This window comes from Salvelinus alpinus, chromosome 2, assembly GCF_045679555.1.
Source record: "Salvelinus alpinus chromosome 2, SLU_Salpinus.1, whole genome shotgun sequence".
Lineage (NCBI taxonomy): Eukaryota > Metazoa > Chordata > Actinopteri > Salmoniformes > Salmonidae > Salvelinus > Salvelinus alpinus.
The window spans coordinates 36,553,714-36,574,796 of NC_092087.1; the positions used below are offsets into that span (position 1 = coordinate 36,553,714).

The window sequence follows — 21,083 nt, forward strand, 5'->3', positions numbered from 1 at the left end:
ATGACTGCTGGCTTAGATTTTGAAAGTATGATGTTGACATGATCAGTCCAATCAAAGTTACTGTAGATATGTGATTTGATGTCATTTTATCTGTGGCCAATGACCTTGAGCCTTCTTGGATGGGCACTTCTAATGTAACTCTATGGCAGCACCCAAGGGGCTTGAATTTGAGCTCTACCCGTAGATTTTTGCGGTGACGTGTCCCCATGAGTGAGCCAATCACGGCGCAACTAGAGAACATTACCAACCCCTAAGCTCTATATTTTCCGCTGGTTGCCCCACCATCACAGAAAGCACAGAGCCAGGCTGAAACACCTGCAAAAAAGAGACCAAGTTTGTTTGTAGCTTTATTAACTCAATGATTTTTTTTACATTGTTTGCAAACATATGTGACATGTATTAATGCCAAAATAACATGAAAAACAGGCAACAAAAAGCTTAACAGGTGGGGCTCTGCCTTGAATGACGGGTCACCACTGCGTCACAGACTGTGGATGAGATGAAATAGAGAGAGATACAGATCAGGTCAGACTACAGCAGAAGGTGAGCCCACCTATCATACGTGCACACACACACACGCCATTGTACTAACCACACATCAAATTCACCATGTATTGGAAATGGTCTACAACTGTCATTGACATGCCACAGTCATATTCTCTCACTGATCGGAAGCTGATGCTCTTTCTGATCATCTCAGGGTGTGCCCCTCTAGGAGGAGGGTGTGTCTGTCCTTCATACCTCCTCGTTTAGCCCCGCCTTCCTGAGCAGCTTCCTCAGAGCAGGGTCCAGCTCACTAGACTGCACACAGATGAGGATGTTACAATACAATAGCATTGATAACTGTGATATAACAGAGATATAAATGTGATCATAATGCAGTATCATAATGTTAATGGTTGTGTTAAAACAATAGTGGTGCAGGTGCTGTACTCACACTGAGGCCTTGCTCTGGGCCCACTCCCACCTGGGACTACTGTCTGGAGAAGAGACAAGATTAAATCAGCCAGACAGCCATTTATATTTTCTTCCATTCTAATGCAGCATCATAAAATTTATCTAATAGTGAATTATCTGGGTCTGTCTGAGCTCCAGTGTGCTGATGTAGGCCTATATATTTCTCGTTCTGACACATCTGGAGATGGAGTGCTGATCTCAGATCTGCTCTGTTCCTGTTCACAGACAGCCTGAGGCAGAGTCCACACTGTCAGTATGGTTCAGCTGAGTCTGCCCACTAGCTCTGTTTGAGAAAGAGAAGGAGAGGAAGAGAGACAGCAAGAGATAAAGAGTAAAATAAAGTGTTCCGGGGAGAAAATGAAAAAGAGTGACGTGAGACAGCGAGATCGGGGAAGAGGAGATGAGGGGAGAAAGAGAAGAGGACTGGCCTGCCTGAAGCTGAGAGAACTAATTATATTGTAAATGTGATGTGACGTGTGTGTGTGTGTTGCTTTCCAAATCTGAGGCTTGTTGGATCTGTCTCCAAGGCTGTACAGAACCTCTCTGCCTCAGCTGCAAAGTTCAGGCTCACCTGGCAATACTGCACGAACACACACACCCAGTGTGGGAGGCCGTCAAGGACCAGAACAAAGACGTTTCAGCACCATGCTATTGGCCAAAGCCTTTTTAATAGCAGAATGGTTAATATGCCCCTAAAAGCTGTTCCATAAACAGTTTTGTTGCTTTGACCATCAGGGTTGAAACAGGATTATAGTATTGTGTTTGATAAGGGGAGAACTTGGAGCATGTCACTTACATTTGCAGGGAAGGTGTGGCAGTAGGGGCAGATGCAGAGTAACAAAATGGAACATACAGTTCCTGTTCCCATAGCAACTCAGCTCTCTGGTATGTTAAAGGAGATTAGAGAATTGTGGTTAAAATGAGTCATCAGTAATTTACAAAAGAAAAACATCCACACCCTTTACAACAAAGCCTATTGTTTTTTAAGGAACATGCAAGCTCATGGTGACTGGTAAAGACATAAGAAAACTATGTTATGTTCCCCAGTTTCTGTGTTGTTGTGGGTTTGTATGTATGTGTGTGTGTATTTCAGGAAATGAAATCCTGTATTCTTCAAGCAGCTGATTGGTCGGCCCCATCGATGATTGGCGCTCTGAACCCTCCCTCTCGTCAGGGGAAACAACTGTCTTCAATTACCAACTCCTTCTACAGCTGGATAAAAGCCAGTGTTCCTTGGTCAGGAGGAGCTAGCGTCTTTGATGTCCTGTGTTGGTTGTTAGTCCGTGAAAGTTTTGTTGAAGTAGTTTGTAGCTGCTACTCCTGCTGTACGTGTATGCCAATAGGGCTTAGTGTTTTTGATTATTGAAATTGTTCACTTTCAGTTAGTAATTATTCTGTTGTATTTGTTCCTGGGGGGGACGGGGAATGCACATTTGGAGTGTTTAGGCAAGAGGCCTGCGGGCATACATAACCTGTAGTATTTACTGTCTATGCACACTAGGCAAGACCTGGGAGGACCACCCCCTCTATTTTGGTTAGTGCGCCAGGAGGTGCTAAAAGATTAGGTAAGTATTGGGTAGGTAGGAGGGGACTATTTAACTTTCTTTTCTTTGGTTCTGTCCAGCCTCTTTTCCCCACATTAATGTGTTAGGAATAATACATTCACTGTAAACGGTAATTTTTGTTCTGCCTCCGTTGTCCTTCCCCTGCACCTACGATCACATACCTTTTTCACTCCACGGGGAGTTGAGTTGTAGCAGGGTATTGCGTTCCCTCCGCCAAGGGGGCGTACGTAACATAATGGGGGGTTTATCCGGGATTATTAAATCCACAGGACACCGCTGCTCTGATCTCTGTGATTGAGGTGTGGTTGTGAGTTTGGGTGACTTAATTTACGTGTGTTCACTAGGCTGCTGTGTACCATGGCTGCCTCAGCCATCTCCCATTTTTATTGAAGTGCCCTCGGTTGGTGGGGTTTCGCAAAGTAGACCTTTGCACCAGACCTTACCATTATGGATTCTTCGTTCCTGAGGAAGCCCTAAAGGATGAGCTGTTGGTGCTAGTCAGGGAGGGTTTAGTGAGAAAATGAATTTTCTTGTTGAAAGATGAGGGAGGCGGATAGACCTTCCGATGCCAAGTCGGAGGAAGGTGTTGCTCGTACCCCCTCTCCATTTGCCCCGATTCAACCCTTTATCTTCGGTTTAGGGTTGTTCAGACGGGACCGCTAGGCTAAAGGTGATGCTGGCTTGTTTGGAAATAGAGCTAAAATATAGAGCGTGTTTATCCAGCTGGAGTTTGATTTAGAAATTAGGAAAATGGCAATAGAAGCCGACAAGGAGGTGAGGATCCGACAACTGGAGCTAGACGCTGGCTCCAGTGCGACTCCACAACCTACCCATCATCAAGCCTACTTCGAAGTGAGTAAGAATATTGCGTTAGTCCCTCCATTTCGGAAGTTGATTCATATTTCTCTGCGTTTGAGTATGTGGCCGCTGCATTGGCCACTCGAGGTTTGGCCACTCCTGTTGCAACCTAAATTGTCTGGAAAAGCCCAGGAAGTATTAGCCGCTTTCTCCCTAGAAGACAAGTTTACAGTATGATATAGTTAAAACAACCGTTTTGCGGGCTTATGAGTTGGTGCCTGAAGCTTAAAGGCAGCGCTTCAGGAACCACAAACCCTCTCACCGTACTTTTGTTGAGTTTGCTAGGGACAAAAAGTTTCTGTTCAATCGCTGGTGTTCGGGCCGTTACGCTAACACCTTTGATATTCGGGAGTTGATGCTGTTGGATGATTTTAAAAGCAACCTGCCTGAGAGTTGTAGTTCATTGAAATGAACAGAAAGTGGCGACATTGGCCCAGGCAGCAGTGTTGGCAGATGAGTACGCTGGTGTGCCTCGTTTTGAAAGGGCAGCTGGGCAGCTCATAACAGTTAGTAACTGGAGTGAAGTGTTTGAAGTGGTTGTTCCTACACCGTTCTGACAGCAGGTGCTGTCACTCGTCCATGACCAGGCGTGGTCCAGACATTTGGGGATCACGAAGACTTATGACCGAGTCCTTCATCATTTTTTTTCTGGCCAGGTTTGAAGTCTGACATTGTCCAATTTTGTAAAACATGTCATGTATGTCAACTCACTGGGAAAGCGACTCAAACAGTTCCTCGTGCGCAGCTCTGCTCGATTCCTGTGGTGGGGGATCCGTTTGAAAGAGTGATAATTGATTGTGTAGGTCTGTTGCCGAAAACCCGGTCAGGTAACCAGTTCTTACTAACAATGTGCAGTGCCACTCGATACCCAGAGGCTATCCCTCTCCATACTATAACGGCTAAGACTGTGGTGAAGGCACTAGTGAAGTAATTCTCTATGGTTGGACTCCCTAAAGTAATCCAAACTGATCAGGGAACCAAATTTATGTCAAAACTGTTCTCAAATGTGTTAAAGACTCTGTGTATTTCCCATCAGGTCTCCAGTCCGTATCAACCGGAGAGTCAAGGGGCCCTTAAACACTGGCATCAGACGCTTCAGGCGATGCTACGCAAGTATTGCATGGATACCAGTACCGATTGGGATGAGGGGGTGCCCTTTGTCTTATTTGATATCAAGGAAACAAGACAAGAGTCCTTAGGTTTCAGCCCTGCTGGCCTTGTATTTGGACACACCCCATGGGGTCCGCTAAAAGGATATGCTCCTTCAAAACTCTCCTACACCCTGTAGTGCCCCTAAGAATGTGTTGGATTATGTCAAAAAAGATGCGGGAGAGACTGAGCGCCGCATGTGCGTTGGCCCAAAAGTCTCTCTCCTCGTCTCAAACGCATGAAATTACATGACAAAGAGGCTGTTGGCCATTCTTTTGCACAAGGGGATCAAGTTTTGGTTTTGTTGCCAATCCCTGGCTCATCTGTCAGCACGTTTTTCTGGGCCATATCTTGTGGAAAAGAAACTCTGTGACACCAATTATGTGATAAAGACCCCAGATCGTAGGTGTTCTTCAGGTGTGTGTCATGGTAACATACTGAAAGCATATTATATGCGTGACTCTCCAGACAGCTCCTCGGGTAAGCTGGTCTAGCCCGCCATCTCCTGCGTGGCTGCGGTGGCGCTGAAGCCTGGCTGGGACCTAGAGGAGGATAAGGAGAACGAGTTGGAGTTACGCCATATGTTACGTTACAGCAGTACAGCAGTGTGAACGCTTATGTAATTCAGAGATGCTGAAAAAGTTACCCTCTCAAATGGAACATTTGGATAACGATCAATCTAATGATCTTATCCTATTGATAAATAGTTCTCAATGTGTTTCAGGACGTTCCAAGTCGTACGTCCATCTTGGAACATGATGTGGATGTGGGTAACGCTGCTCCTATACGTCAGCAACTGTACCGCGTTAACCCTAAGAAAAGGGAGGTAATGAAAAGTGAGGTCATTCTGTAATAAATCAGCTACATGGCAAAACCCAGTAACAGCTCCTGGAGTTCCCCGTGTATTCTCGTTCCTAAGCCTGACGGTAAGTCCCGCTTATGTACGGACTATCGTCGCATAAATGCCATTATAAACGCCTGAAGGTACCATGTCCATCTGTACAAACAATAGTACGCAAGTATAAACACCATGGGACCACGCAGCCATCATACCGCTCGGGAAGGAGACGCTTTCTGTCTCCTAGAGATAAATGTACTTTGGTGCGAAAAGTGCAAATCAATCCCAGAACAACAGCGAAGGAACTTGTGATGATGCTGGAGGACACCGGTACAAAAGTATATATAGCCACAGTAAAAACTAGTCCTATATCGACATAACTTGAAAGGCCGCTCAGAAGCCACTGCTCCAAAACCGCCATAAAGCCAGACTATGGTTTGCAACTGCACATGGGCACAAAGATTGTACTCTTTGGAGAAATGTCCTCTGGTCTGATGAAACAAAAATAGAACAGTTTGGCCATAATGACAATTGTTATGTTTGGAGGAAAAAGGGGGAGGCTTGCAAGCTGAAGAACACCATCCCAACCGTGAAGCACGGGAGTGGCAGCATCATGTTGTGGGGGTGCCCTGCTGCAAGAGCGACTGGTGCACTTCACAAAATAGATGGCATCATGGGGGAGGAAAATGATGTGGATATATTGAAGCAACATCTCAAGACATCAGTCAGGAAGTTAAAGCTTGGATGCAAATGTGTCTTCCAAATGGACAATGACCCCAAGCATACTTCCAAAGTTGTGGCGAAATGGCTTCAGGACAACAAAGTCAAGGTATTGGAGTGGCCATCACAAAGCCCTGACCCCAATCCTATAGACAATTTGTGGGCAGAACTGAAAAAGCATGTGCGAGCAAGGAGGCCTACAAACCTGACTCAGTTACACCAGCTCTGTCAGGAGGAATGGGCCAAAATTCACCCAACTTATTGTGGGAAGCTTGTGGAAGGCTACCTGAAACGTTTGACCCAAGTTAAACAATTTAAAGGCAATGCTACCAAATACTAATTGAGTGTATGTAAACTTCTGACCCACTGGGAATGTGATGAAATAATTAAAAGCTGAAATAAATCATTCTCTCTACTATTATTCTGACATTTCACATTCTTAAAATAAAGTGGTGATCCTAACTGACCTAAAACAGGGAATTTTTACTAGGATTAAATGTCAGGAATTGTGATACTGAATTTAAATGTATTTGGCTAAGGTGTATGTAAACTTCCGACTTCAACTGTGTATATATTTTATTTTTACTGCCACAGCAGTAAGTCATTGGTTGTAGTAGCCCTCAATCAATTGGAATACCAGGTTCACATCATGTTTGCCTTCAAGTTTACTATTTTTTTCAAAAACATAATCTATGGATTTATTTAGGTTGCTTAAGACAAATTTATTCAATACTACATCAATTATTTCAACAGTGAAAAGTGTGGTTTCAAAACAAATAGTGTCTTCTATGCCCTCACGTCCCTGAACGTTCCCTACTCTACCTGCTAAATTATCAACCTAATGAAACATTTTCTACAAAATCCTAACTAGATTTGTAAATACGGTGTCCAGTGGAGGTCGGTGTTTGAAAGCAGATTGGAATCTAAGAAAGCACCAGAACTACGGTGATTTAGTGGGATTTTGCAATGCATGGTTTGAAAAAGCATGTGATCAAACAAAGCTTCGGCCGTCATTGTTTACGTACCTCTGATACATGAATCGGTACACTGCTTCGAAGTTAGCTGCTTAGCGATTTCGAAGCATACCTCGGAGCTCCGGTATCAGGATAATACCATACGTATTTCATAAGGCCTTATTTTGAGGGCCTAGTTTTCCCTAATACAGGGGCCTGAAACTCATACACAATTTCCATCATTAAGTATTTAATTCTAAGCTATTAAGATTCCTATCTGAAAGCCCTCCAAACCATGTGCTAATTATATTTAGACTAAACTAACTTCTAGTTTTTGGTTCTTCATCAAATATATATATATATTTTTTTACTTGCATTCAAATATTTGAATATCAAAGGAAATAGTTACCTTTTTAATTGATTCTCTATATTCGACTACAAGTATTTGAAAAGTTGGTAATTTCGAATAAACAACAAAATACAAAAAAAAATTCTCTCTCACACGCATCAGTCACTTAAACAGTCATGCATACACATACAGAAATGTGCATGAGGAAGTACTAAGGGACGGTACTGTACTCCATGTGAGACCACAACTTCATACATGACACATTCCGACCCAAACAACAAAGTAATACAAACTTCCTTAGAAACAAACATTTATTTAATGAAAATAATAGCAGTAAATAAACATGACATCTACAAAACAAAAGCAATTATATTATAGATCAGTCTGATTAACTGAGCTGGAAAGTCATATGTGCTGGTGACAAAATAAGTAAAGGACAGAGATAAAAGCCTTATCTTTCTGATTACTGCCAACAGAGGGCAAATTGCTGCCATCTCAATCTTGGCGTGGTCCAATTAAACACTTATTTTGACCAATAACGAGAATAGTTTTCCTGACCACAAGATCTGATTAATTCCCGAAACAACTCGTGATCAGGGCCCTGGTGAATATTGGTCCAAATAATGTCCTTAATATAACATCCCCTCTCTCTCCCTTCCCTCAGTCTCTCACTGGCTGTTACAAACCATTGCTCCGACTACTCCTTCACCCCCTCCTCCCCCACCACCTCCCCCTCCTCCCCCCTCTCCCTCAGTCGCCCCAGCACCAGGTCTATTGCGTCTCTTATTGAGCAGCGGGTTGTTTGACGTGTCCAGGTCTTTGATCTTCACCTGGTCGTAGTCTACACGCATGGTGGCCAGGGCACTGGTCATCTCTTCCTGTAGGCAGACAGTACAGATACTGTGCCTTCAGAAATGATGCATACCCCTTGACTTATTCCACATTTTGTTGTGTTACAGCCTGAATTCAAAATTGATTAAATATTTTGTTTCACCCTTCTACACACAATACCACATAATGACTAAGTGAAAACATGTTTTTAGAAATCTTTGCAAATGTATTGAAATTGAAATACAGAAATATATAATTTACTGTACATAAGTATTCACATCCCTGAGTCAATACATGTTAGAATCACCTTTGGCAACGATTACAGCTTTAAGAGCTTTGAACACCTGGATTGTACAATATTTGCACATTTATTCTTTTAAAAATTCTTCAAGCTCTGTTAAGTTGGTTGTTGATCATTGCTAGACAGCCATTTTCAAGCCGATTTAAGTCAACTGTAAATAGGCCACTCAGGAACATTCAATGTCATCTTGGTAAGCAACTCCAGTGTATATTTGGCCTTGTGTTTTAGGTTGTCCTGTTGTAAGATGAATTTGTCTCCCAGCAGACTGACCCAGGTTTTCCTCTAGGATTTAGCCTGGGTTAGGGTTAGGGTCCGTTTTCATTTATTTTCATCCTAAAAAACATCCTTAGTATTTGCCGATGACAAGCATACCCATACAATGATGCAGTCAACCTCATGCTTGAAAATATGAAGAGTGGTAGTCAGTGATGTGTTGGATTTTCTCCAAACATAAAACGTTGTATTCAGAACATAAAGTTAATTTCTTTGCCACATTTCTTGCAGTTTTATTTTCGTGCCTTATTCCAAACCGGATGCATGTTTTGGAATATTTGTACAGGCCTTCTTTTTCCTCTGTCATTTAGGTTAGTATTGTGGAGTAACTACAATGTTGTTGATCCATCCTAAGTTTTCTATCACAGCCATAAAACTCTGCCTGACTCTCTGGCAACTGAGTTAGGAAGGATGCCTCTCTTTGTAGTGACTGGGTGTATTGATACACCATCCAAAGTTTAATTAATAAATTCACCATGCTTGAAGGGATATTCATTTTTTTTCCTTTTCCCATCTACCAATAGGTGACCTTATTTGCGAGACATTGGAAAACCACTCTGGTCTTTGTGGTTAAATCTGTTTAAATTTACTGCTCGACTGAGGGACATTACAGATAATTGTATGTGTGGAGTACAGAGATGAGTCATTCAAAAATCATGTTAAACACTATTATTGCACACAGATTGAGTCCATGCAACTTGTTTTGTGACTTGTTTATTCCTGAACATATTTAGGCTTGCCATAAAGGCTTGAGTAGTTATTGACCAAAGACATTTCAGCTTTTCATTTTAAATTAATTTGTAAAAATGTATAAAAACATGAAATTCACTTTGACATTAGGAGGTATTGTGTGTATGCCAGTGACACAAAATCGAAATATAACCCATTTTAAATTCAGTTTAACACGAAATGTGGAAAAAGTCAAGGGGTGTGAATACTTTCTGAAGGCGCTGTAGATAGTTGCAGTGTGGGTCTTATAAATAGAGTGTTTACCACCCCCTAATGGCTTCTTAGTGTTAGATGAAATTGGCCCATTGATATGCAGTGTTTCTTATTACCACAGTGTCTGTGTTTTACAGCTCTCCAGTCTCACCTTGACATCGTCCCACAGTTCTCTGTCCTCTGTCAGAACACGGGACGTGTGCAGAGGAGTCGGAGGGATCACCATCGACTGCTGTAATGTCAACACACACACACACAATGTAAATGAGAGTCATATTATCCACAGCGCTCAGACATGCCGTAGTAATACTCACATTGATCCAAGGGTGGTTCATGAACTGCCCGATGGTCATCCTCTCATTAGGGTCTGTCTTCAGCAGCTGGTTGATCAGCTGTTTGGCTACAGAGGTAAAGGTCATAGGTCAACAAGCATAGTAAATAAAACATGATCAGGTAAACTAGTCAAGATGCTTGTCAAAGGACCTACAAATCACAACCGTAGAAAAATCTGTCAAATATTTGGAACTTAGCAGAACATAGTTTGTCTTGCAGTGAAGCATCTCCCTCTACTATAGACTAGAGGTCGACCGATTATGATTTTTCAACACCGATACCGATTATTAGAGGACCAAAAAAAGGCCGATACCGATTAATCGGCCAATTTTATTTATTTATTTTTTGATTTGTAATAATGACAATTACAACAATACTGAATGAACACTTATTTTAACTTAATATAATACATCAATAAAATCTATTTAGCCTCAAATAAATAATGAAACATGTTAAATTTGGTTTAAATAATGCAAAAACAAAGTGTTGGAGAAGAAAGTAAAAGTGCAATATGTGCCATGTAAGAAAGCTAACGTTTAAGTTCCTTGCTCAGAACATGAGAACATATGAAAGCTGGTGGTTCCTTTTAACATGAGTCTTCAATATTCCCAGGTAAGAAGTTTTAGGTTGTAGTTTTTATAGGAATTATAGGACTATTTCTCTCTATACCATGTGTATTTCATTAACCTTTGACTATTGGATGTTCTTATAGGCACTTTAGAATTGCCAGTGTAACAGTATAGCTTCCATCCCTTTCCTCGCTCCTACCTGGGCTTGAACCAGGAACACAACGACAACAGCCTCCCTCGAAGCAGCGTTACCCATGCAGAGCAAGGGGAATAACTATTCCAAGTCTCAGCGAGTGACGTTTGAAACGCTATTAGCGCGTACCCCGCTAACTAGCTAGCCATTTCACATCGGTTACACCAGCCTAATCTCGGGAGTTGATAGGCTTGAAGCACAGCGAAGAGCTTCTGGCAAAATGCAGGAAAGTGCTGTTTGAATGAATGATTACGAGCCTGCTGCTGCCTACCACCGCTCAGACTGCTCTATCAAATCATAGAATTAGTTATAACATAATAACACACAGAAATACGAGTCTTAGGTCATTAATATGGTCGAATCCGGAAACTATCATCTTTAAAACAAGGCGTTTATTCTTTCAGTGAAATACGGAACCGTTCCGTATTTTATCTAACGGGTGGCATCCATAAGTCTAAATATTCCTGTTACATTGCACAACCTTCAATGTTATGTCATAATTACGTAAAATTCTGGCAAATTAGGCGGCCCAAACTGTTGCATATACACTGACTCTGCGTGCAATGAACGCAAGAGAATTGACACAATTTCACCTGGTTAATATTGCCTGCAAACCTGGATTTCTTTTAGCTAAATATGCAGGTTTAAAAATATATACTTCTGTGTATTGATTTTAAGAAAGGCATTGATGTTTATGGTTAGGTACACATTGGAGCAACGATACGCACCGCATCGATTATATGCAACGCAGGACACGCTAGATAAACTAGTTATATCACCAACCATGTGTAGTTAACTAGTGATTATGATTGATTGATTGTTTTTTCTAAGATAAGTTTAATGCGAGCTAGCAACTTACCTTGGCTTCTTCTGCATTCGCGTAACAGGCAGGCTCCTCGTAGAGTGCAATGTAATCAGGTGGTTAGAGCGTTGGACTAGTTAACTGTAAGGTTGCAAGATTGAATCCCCCGAGCTGACAAGGTAAAAATCTGTCGTTCTGCCCCTGAACGAGGCAGTTAACCCACCGTTCCTAGGCCGTCATTGAAAATAAGAATGTGTTCTTAACTGACTTGCCTAGTTAAATAAAGATTAAATAAAGGTGTAAAAAAAGAATAATAAAAAAACGGCCAAATGGGTGTCCAGAAATACTGATTTCGATTGTTATGAAAACTTGAAATCGGCCCTAATTAATCGGCCAACCTCTACTATAGACCACCCACAGTATTCTGTCTCTAGTCTGACCTTCCTCCGACACTTCCGCCCACTCAGGGTTGGGGAACTTGTACTGGCCCATCCTGATCCTCTGCTTCATCCCTGGAGAGATCGCCTGGCCAGTGTTAGAGTAGAACGGAGGGAACCCACACAGCCTGGGGACACAGCACACACTTCAACATGAGAATAGAGCAACTACAGCTACTGTATGCACTCCAACTGGACACTCATTGAACAGTCATTCATACTATATACAAGGAGGGAGAAAGCAAGTGGACCATGAGAATCTGAGAGTGTTAAAAGAGAGGTCGTAGAGAGAAATGAGGGTGTAAATGAGGCCCAGGGGTGAACATTAGGGGGAGTGAGAGTGAATGAGAGGCCTGTGACTTGATTCTCACACACTCACTGACACACTTATAGCACACAGACACACTAGGTACTCACAGGATGTACATGATCACGCCCAGAGACCACATGTCACACGACTTGTCATACTTCTCTGGACCAAGCACCTCAGGGGCTGATAGACAGACATTGAGACAGAGACCAAGACACCAAGAGACAACCAGGCAGACAGACAGGGACAATATGATGGGTAAAAGTCAACCATAATACTTTATAGCCTACACACCATTCACATCCAGATAGTATACTACACCACTACTGGTGTAACACACCCAACACTCACCAACATAGTAGGGGGTGTAACAGACCCAACACTCACCAACATAGTAGGGGGTGTAACAGACCCAACACTCACCAACATAGTAGGGGGTGTAACAGACCCAACACTCACCAACATAGTAGGGGGTGTAACACACCCAACACTCACCAACATAGTAGGGGGTGTAACACACCCAACACTCACCAACATAGTAGGGGGTGTAACAGACCCAACACTCACCAACATAGTAGGGGGTGTAACAGACCCAACACTCACCAACATAGTAGGGGGTGTAACAGACCCAACACTCACCAACATAGTAGGGGGTGTAACAGACCCAACACTCACCAACATAGTAGGGGGTGTAACAGACCCAACACTCCCCAACATAGTAGGGGGTGTAACAGACCCAAAACTCACCAACATAGTAGGGGGTGTAACAGACCCAACACTCACCAACATAGTAGGGGGTGTAACAGACCCAAAACTCACCAACATAGTAGGGGGTGTAACAGACCCAACACTCACCAACATAGTAGGGGGTGTAACAGACCCAACACTCACCAACATAGTAGGGGGTGTAACAGACCCAACACTCACCAACATAGTAGGGGGTGTAACAGGGTGTCTGGAGGGAGTTGTGGAGGGTGGTCTCCTTGGCAAAGCCAAAGTCAGTTAGTTTCAGCACGCCATTGGTCTCCTTGGTGGTGTAGAGCAGATTTTCAGGCTATTGCGTGTTTGTGTGTGTGTGGAGGGAGGTGTAAAAAAGAAAGCAATAAGTACATCACTAAAACCACCAGCGGTAAATACATGCCTGTCAGCGAGTGTCAGGTGAAAAATTAAATGATGTAAATGATGTGTGTCTAAGAGTAGAGTCCCACCTTGACATCTCTGTGAGCTATGTCCATGTGGTGGAGGTACTCAATGGCCGTGCCTATGTCCCTCATGATCTCCGCAGCCTCTGATTAAAAGCCATGACATATGAATCTGATTAACAAAATGCGCACAGCTATAGGGTCACTGTAAATAATTGAGCACTGTAAATAATACAACACAGTTCCCCATCATAACTCACCTCTCTCTGTGAACGCCTGGTCCCCTCTGGCCTGAATGTGACTGAACAGCTCCCCTCCTTCCATACTGAGCCAGGAACAACAACAAGAGACACAGATCAGAGCTTCTCAACAAGAGAACAAAGCCATCAAGGCCAGCATTGTCCCTTAGTAATTACTGGGCAATTACTGAGCCCAATCAACAAATTCTAAGCATAATGACCAAGAAAGAGAACTGGGACATATTTGATGTTTATGTAAACTTTCATTTGGCCAGGAGTTTTTCCTGACCACGTGACCTAACCAGGAAAAAATCCTGGCCCTACTCATTAGTTACGGTTTTAAAGTCTGACATGCTAGAAAAGCTAAGAGCATTCATTACACAAATGCATTCTGGTCTATGTAGTCTCTATGGTCCTCACCACTCCATGATGATAAGCAGGCATTTCTTCCCCTGGTGCATGTTCTCATAAAGGCTGAGGATGTGAACGATGTATGGGCCCCCCGACACTCTCCAATGCAGCTCTACCTCCCGCCGCGCCTTAGGACTATCATACAGAATCTGCCCCCACAGAGAAGAAGGGTGGGTATAGAAACAGAGACGAAGAGAGAGAACAACAGGCATGTTTAGGAAGCACATTTACTATGACTAGGTATAATGATGGATGCAGCATGCATCTGTAGTGGAACGTATGCATCTATGCAACATGTACAGTAACAGTCAAAATTTTGGACACACCTACTCATTCCAGGGTTTTTCTTAATTTTTTTCTATTTTCTACATTATAGAATAATAGTGAAGACGTCAAAACTATGAAATAACACATGGAATCATGTAGTAACCAAAAAAGTGTTAAAGTAACCACCCTTTGCCTTGATGACAGCTTTGCACACTCTTGGCATTCTCTCAACTAGCTTCATGAGGTGGTCACCTGGAATGCATTTCAATTAACAGGTGTGCTGTGTTAAAAGTTAGTTTCTGGAATTTCTTTCCTTAATGTGTTTGAGCCAATCAGTTGTGTTGTGACATTACCTTAAGACATGAAGGCCAGTCAATACGGAACATTTCAAGAACTTTGAAAGTTTCTTAAAGTGCAGTCACAAAATCCATCAAGCGCTATGATGAAACTGGCTCTCATGAGGACCGCCAGAGGAAAGGAAGACCCAGAGTTACCTGCCTCAGATTGCATCCCAAATAAATGCTTCAGAGTTCAAGTTACAGACACATCTCAACATCAATTGTTCAGATGAGACTGCGTGAATCAGGCCTTCATGGTCGAATTGCTGCAAAGAAACCACTACTAAAGGACAGCAATAAGAAGATGAGACTTGCTTGGGCCAAGAAACACGAGCAATGGACATTGGACCGGTGGAAACCTGTCCTTTGGTCTGATGAGTCCAAATTTGAGATTTTTGGTTCCAACAGCCGTGTCTTTGTGAGACACAGAGTAGGTGAACGGATGATCTCCACGTGTGGTTCCCACCGTGAAGCATGGAGGAGGAGGTGTGATGGTGTGGGGGTGCTTTGCTGGTGACACTGTCAGTGATTTATTCAGAATTCAAGGCACACTTAACCAGCATGGCTACCACAGCATTCTGCAGCGATACACCATCCCATCTGGTTTGCGCTTACTGGGACTATCATTTGATTTTCAACAGGACAATGACCCAACACACCTCCCAGGCTGTGTAAGGGCTAGTTGACCAAGAAGGAGAGTGATGGAGTGCTGCATTAGATGACCTGGCCTCCACAATCCCCCGACCTCAACCCAATTGAGATGGTTTGGGATGAGTTGGACTGCAGTGTGAAGGAAAAGCAGCCAACAAGTTCTCAGCATATGTGGAAACTCATTCAAGACCGTTGGAAAAGCATTGTTCATGAAGCTGGTTGAGAGAATGCCAAGAGTGTGCAAAGCTGTTGTCAAGGCAAAGGGTGGCTACTTTGAAGAATCTAAATATATATATATATATTTGCTTAACACTTTTTTGGTTACTACATGATTCCATATGTGTAATTTCATAATTTTGATATCTCTCATAGTAAAAATAAAGAAAAACCCTGGAATAAGTAGGTGTGTACAAACTTTTGACTGGTACTGTATATCCTGTGTGAGTGTGTTTTTGAGTGCATGTGTCCATGTTGTCTAGAACCACTCACAGGTCTTGGAGGAATTGATCAAGGGTATAATAACAGCCTTAATCAGGTTAAAATCTCTGAATCTTAGCCCCACATCTCTCTCTCACCTCTCTTTCGTACTTTCTCTCTCTCTCACACCCACACACACAGTCTCTTCATATTCTCACGTAAGTGAATCTATCATTACAAATCAAACCTGGACCCTTCATTCATATTAATTTGCTTGTCAGGACGATTCCCTCTAGAGCTTTTAAAATGAATGCTGCCTTTTATTAGTGCATTCAAAATCTACCTTCAAAGTGTACCAGTAATAACAACCTTGCAATGTGATTGGATGTAAGGGTGGGAGGGATCCCCAGACACAGCCAGATAAACTAGCTTATCTTCTGTCTGTGACAGGATGCAGTGCATGGTGGGACAGGGAGGAGAGGGCAGGTTGAGATTAAACTGTTTATAGAGGAGTAACCTAATACTCAGCCTCAACATTGTCCACAAATACTTGAAGAGCACACTTACAAAAGAATGTATACACTTGTGCCAGTACAACTGATCATACCCAACACATTTCATTTATCTATCTTTAGTCTACCTGGACAAAAAGAATAGGGAACTATTTTGTAGGTTGAGACTGTTCCATTGAAAACATATCCATAGGCTTTCTGTTATTGTTTTTTCAAGAATACTTCTGGTGACCCATTATTCAGGTTTTGAATTTGCATAACCTGTTGACCTAGCACTCTTTCCAAGTTGCTCACTATTCCAGTGGTTGATCTTCAAAGAACAGAAGAAAAACATTCCCCACTGGGCACAGATGTCAATTCAATGTTTATTCCACGTTGGTTCAACGTCATTTCATTAAAATGACGTGGAAACAACGTTGATTTAACCAGTGGGTGACCACAGATCCCCCTATGTCCAGAAAGGATAAATAGAGCTTAGAGCACATGCCAAGGCATAACTTAAGGAAAGGGATGGGGAACATCTGGTCCAGGTGGGTCGCATTCTGTGCAGGCTTTTGTTCCAGCCCAGCACAAACACACACCAGATTTGAGTTGAATCAGGTATGTGAGAGCTGGAACAAAAGCCTGCACACCAGAGTAGATCCTCTCTAGATGGAACATAGAATCAGTCCAGACAGAGCATGTCATTGTCCATACAACATGACAATGACTACTGGCACTAACAACCTACCCTCTGCGTAAGACACGGTCCCACACAGTACATCACTGTCTCTCCCCAGACTCATCCACTGTCTGTCTGGGCGGGAGTAGTCGAGTTAGCTTAAAGAGCTGCACTGTTGCCGCTGGTGGCTCCTCTCCAAACCCGGCTCATAGAGAGACAGTTATCTATTGGTGTTATTAGTGCTTAAGTGGACCTCTTTAAAAGAGGAACAGGCACCAGTCAAAGAAACACACTCTCTCTCTGACTCTGTACATATATCCTCTTGTTTGTTGATACAGTAAATGTTGCAGAGGGAAGAAGTGGGACAGAATGTGACAGTAACTGACAACCTCTGTAACCTCTGCACACCAGATGCATGCTGTATACTGTAACCATGCCAAGATATGTCAATCAGTTTTTAGCATTATAATGTGGATATATGTCCTCCTTCATACAACATCCCACCCCACATCAGACAAATTAAGTGATTCCAAATAAAGGAGTGATCCCATTGGAGAAAGTCAGCTGCAAAACTGAATATCAAAATGTGTCTTGCACTATTAACCCAACCCAGCGAGGTGCGAGTTGCTGCCTTAATCAACATCCATGTCATCGGTGCCCAGGGAGCAGCTGTTGTAGGTGGGTTGGTTAACTGCTTTGCTCATGGGCAGAACGGCAGATTATTTGAACCAGCAACCTTTTGGTTACTATTCCAACGCTCTTAACCGCTAGGCTACCTGTCACCCCTGGTATCAAACCGCAAAGAAGGATGAGAGATCTGTCTAGGAAGCGACTGTCTAAGATGGAGGAGTAGTGAATAATTGATGACTATTCTCCCTCTTATCGTCACCATTGTAAATACATCCTCAAGTTTCCTTTCATTTACATCAGAGGATAAGAAAAGAAAGCAAGCAAGACCTCAAATACTTGGTGCCACTTGGGTCTGGTGACTGATGGTCTCTCTCGCTCTCTTGCTCCAATTAAATTCAAGGTGCTTTATTGGCATGTGAAACATATGTTTACATTAACAAAGCAAGTGAAATGGATCACGCACGCACACACACACACACACACACACTACCTTGAGGGCACACTTCTCCCCTGTCTTCTTGCAGTAGCATTCCATCACCTTCCCACTGATACCCAGTCCTAGTACTTGAGTTGTTATTTTGTAGTCCTCTGTGACTGCGTTGCGTTTGAACTCCAGTTTTGACTGGGCAGGCAGTTGGAAGAGTGTGGGGTCGCTAAGGGTGTCCCTGCCTGGGATGTGTGGAATGCTTCCACTCGGCGTCCCCTGGAGCTGAGGCTCGGATTGGTTGGCTGACTGCCTCTCTTCTCCGTTACCATTATGTTGCATGATGTGTTTCTTGCGGTTCAATCCCCCCCCCCCCCTGCTCTCCACGGAAACAGACAGAGAGAGAGAGAGATGCAGTGGTGTCCCCTCCCCGTCCAATGTTCAGCAGCAGCCTCACGTTCCCTTTCTCCCCCCAGCTCTGAGACGAAATGGCAATTTTTCTGATTCCTTTCTCGATTTTATTTTCAATTATGAAGCAAAAATAGGCGAATTATTCCACAGTAGGCTTATTTCTTTCGAGGAATTGCTACCCTATAATAATATTGGCACATTGACCGAATAAGAAGTTTTTGCATTGCATATCTAGAATAGTTAGTTATATGAAGCATTTTGAACTTCACTCTAAAAGAACATTCTAATTTGTGGTATAGTTAACAATCTATTATGCTAAATTTGAGTTTGTATAAAAATAAATGGAACACAGGTAACGTTAAATGTGCAACAGCAAATACATCTGTACCGGATGTCCAGTTTAGTAGGAATTGACGAAAATGCGCATTACATTTCCTGTAAAATCATCGGCCGAATTAAAAAAAGATAACAGTCCTCGGTCCAGTTCCCTATCCTCTCCGTTATTATTCTTTCCGTTATTTTCCTCTCCGTTATTTTCCTCTCCTGTGCCCTTCTCTGAGGCTACACGAAACTCTTCAACTCCCCTTACGTCAGCGTAGCACGGCTCAAATTTATTCACACGGCCCTAATCTCTTAAAGGAGCCACCACACGCAAAGACGGGCGGCCAGTAGGGCATCCCACTGGGCACAAACATAAATTAATTGCCATTTTAACTAGGCAAGTCAGTTAAGAACAAATTCTAATGACGCTGGGCCAATTGTGCACCGCCCTATGGGACTCCCAATCACAGCCAGTTGTGACACAGCCTGGAATTGAACCAGGGTCTGTAGTGACACCTCTAGCACTGAGATGCAGTGCCTTAGACCAATAAACCACTCGGGAGCCCTATTCCACATTGGTTCAACATACTTTTGAAATGATGCAAAAACAGCGTTGATTCAACCAGTGTGTAGGATGTGGCATATATTTTTGTTTTAACAAAAAATTGAATAGGACGAAAAATACTGGTCAGTCACAGAAGTAGTCTTTGTGGTATTAGGCATTGTAACTGCATGTCATAACCCACGTATGGCATTATGTACTACTTTATCTTCAGGACATTCTTGAGAGACGTTCATTAAAAACTACTCACCTAAAAAGATACACCTCTGACTGGACATTTACTTTATATTACATGGTGTCAGATATTCGTGAGGCACACATCTCACAGCAAATTATCCAGTGTTATATCAACACTGAAAGAGTGGGACCATATACACACTGGAACCAGTGTTAAATTAACACACTGCTTAGTGTTAAACCTTATTCAGATATTTCCAAAGAGTGCCTTGCCTTTCGAGTGAATTGCAGAGTTACCAGAAATATTCTGTGCCATGGACTTATCAATAAATATGTTAAAGTTATATATATATATATATATATATTATTGAAGACAATATCATACGTATTTCATAAGGTCTTATTTTGAGGGCCTAGTTTTACTTTTATATCTATCAAAATCTGTCTACATTTTTTTGACACCAACCAACAAAAAGCAAGTTCTGCAGCTTCTAGTTTTGTCTAATCTTGATTATTGTCCAGTCGTGTGGTCCAGTGCGGCAAGGAAAGACCTAGTTAAAACCTGTTATGGCTGCAGGGGGCGTATTGGAAAAACTGGAAAATATGTGCCAATTTTCAAACGGCCTCTTAATCAATTTTTGCTCTTACAATATGCATATTAATATTAATATTGGATAGAAAACAATCTCTAGTTTCTAAAACCGTTCTAATTTTTTCTCTGAGTGGTACAGAAGTCATTTGGCAGCACTTTCCCTGACCAAGAAGTAGAATGTCAGAAATCTATGCTCGCTTCAACGTTATGCCTATACATGGTCATTATACGTAAGACCCTACGTACACTCCGTACGCCTTGCTCTGGGTGTCAAGAGGGTATGAGAGAAGAAATTTAGTGAATATCTTGTTCAGAGGTTGAATAAGAGCTATTTCTTTGACGTGACCGACCACTTCCGGAAGTCTGAAGCGCGCGTCTTGGGAGTGATATTGTGTTCTGTTTTGCTGCTGTTTTGGACGGGAACAATCTCCGGCTGGGTTTTTATTTGATAAATGAGACCATATCATCGTAATGTATGTTTTTTCAATATAGTTTAATCAGATTATTTGAATTTTTTTCGGGAGTTTTGCGTGTTCCGTTCTCTGACTTTTTTAACGTTGGACAAATCCGTGCCAGTCGACCAGTGCCAATGCTAAGTGAGAAGGGAAAGTTGCCATTCTGACTCAAAACAACGACTCATCTGGACAAAGGACACCCTGATCAACATTCTGATGAAAGATCAGCCAAAGTAAGACCCAATTTATAATGTTATTTCATATATCTGTCGTGCATGTCAACTGGTCGTGCGCGCCCAAGTGTGTCTGGCTATTGTGGCTATGCTAACATAGCGCTACATTTTGTTTTCGCTGTAAAACATTTAATAAATCGGAAATATTGTCTGGAATCACAAGAATCCTGTCTTTCAATTGCTGCACAGTATGTATTTCTCAGATATGTTTTATGATGAGTAATTAGTTATTTGACGTTGGTGTCTGTAAATGTTATGGC

At 42.4% G+C, this 21,083-nt stretch overlaps 1 protein-coding gene and 1 long non-coding RNA gene across 4 annotated transcripts; both read right to left on the minus strand.

Moving 5' to 3' along the window:
* Positions 1–274: 274 nt before the first annotated feature.
* LOC139560067 (uncharacterized) lies at positions 275–7,471 on the minus strand. Of its 3 annotated transcripts, XR_011671860.1 has the most exons (4): positions 1,754–7,471; positions 938–1,240; positions 609–801; positions 275–488 (listed from the first exon to the last, which is right to left on the minus strand). It is a non-coding gene; the product is annotated as an uncharacterized lncRNA (long non-coding RNA). The 3 variants fall into 3 exon arrangements; XR_011671859.1 differs by having other exon boundaries at positions 938–7,471; XR_011671861.1 differs by having other exon boundaries at positions 593–801; positions 938–7,471.
* A 211-nt stretch (positions 7,472–7,682) lies between these two features.
* Positions 7,683–19,076, minus strand: LOC139560056 (MAP kinase-activated protein kinase 2-like). Its single transcript, XM_071376551.1, has 10 exons — positions 18,139–19,076; positions 14,182–14,321; positions 13,783–13,847; positions 13,589–13,668; positions 13,308–13,434; positions 12,488–12,563; positions 12,074–12,198; positions 10,051–10,136; positions 9,888–9,968; positions 7,683–8,267 (listed from the first exon to the last, which is right to left on the minus strand). Exons 1-10 carry the CDS (start codon positions 18,412–18,414, stop codon positions 8,058–8,060), a joined length of 1,266 nt encoding a protein of 421 aa, XP_071232652.1. The 5' UTR covers positions 18,415–19,076; the 3' UTR covers positions 7,683–8,057.
* Between the last annotated feature and the right edge of the window lie 2,007 nt (positions 19,077–21,083).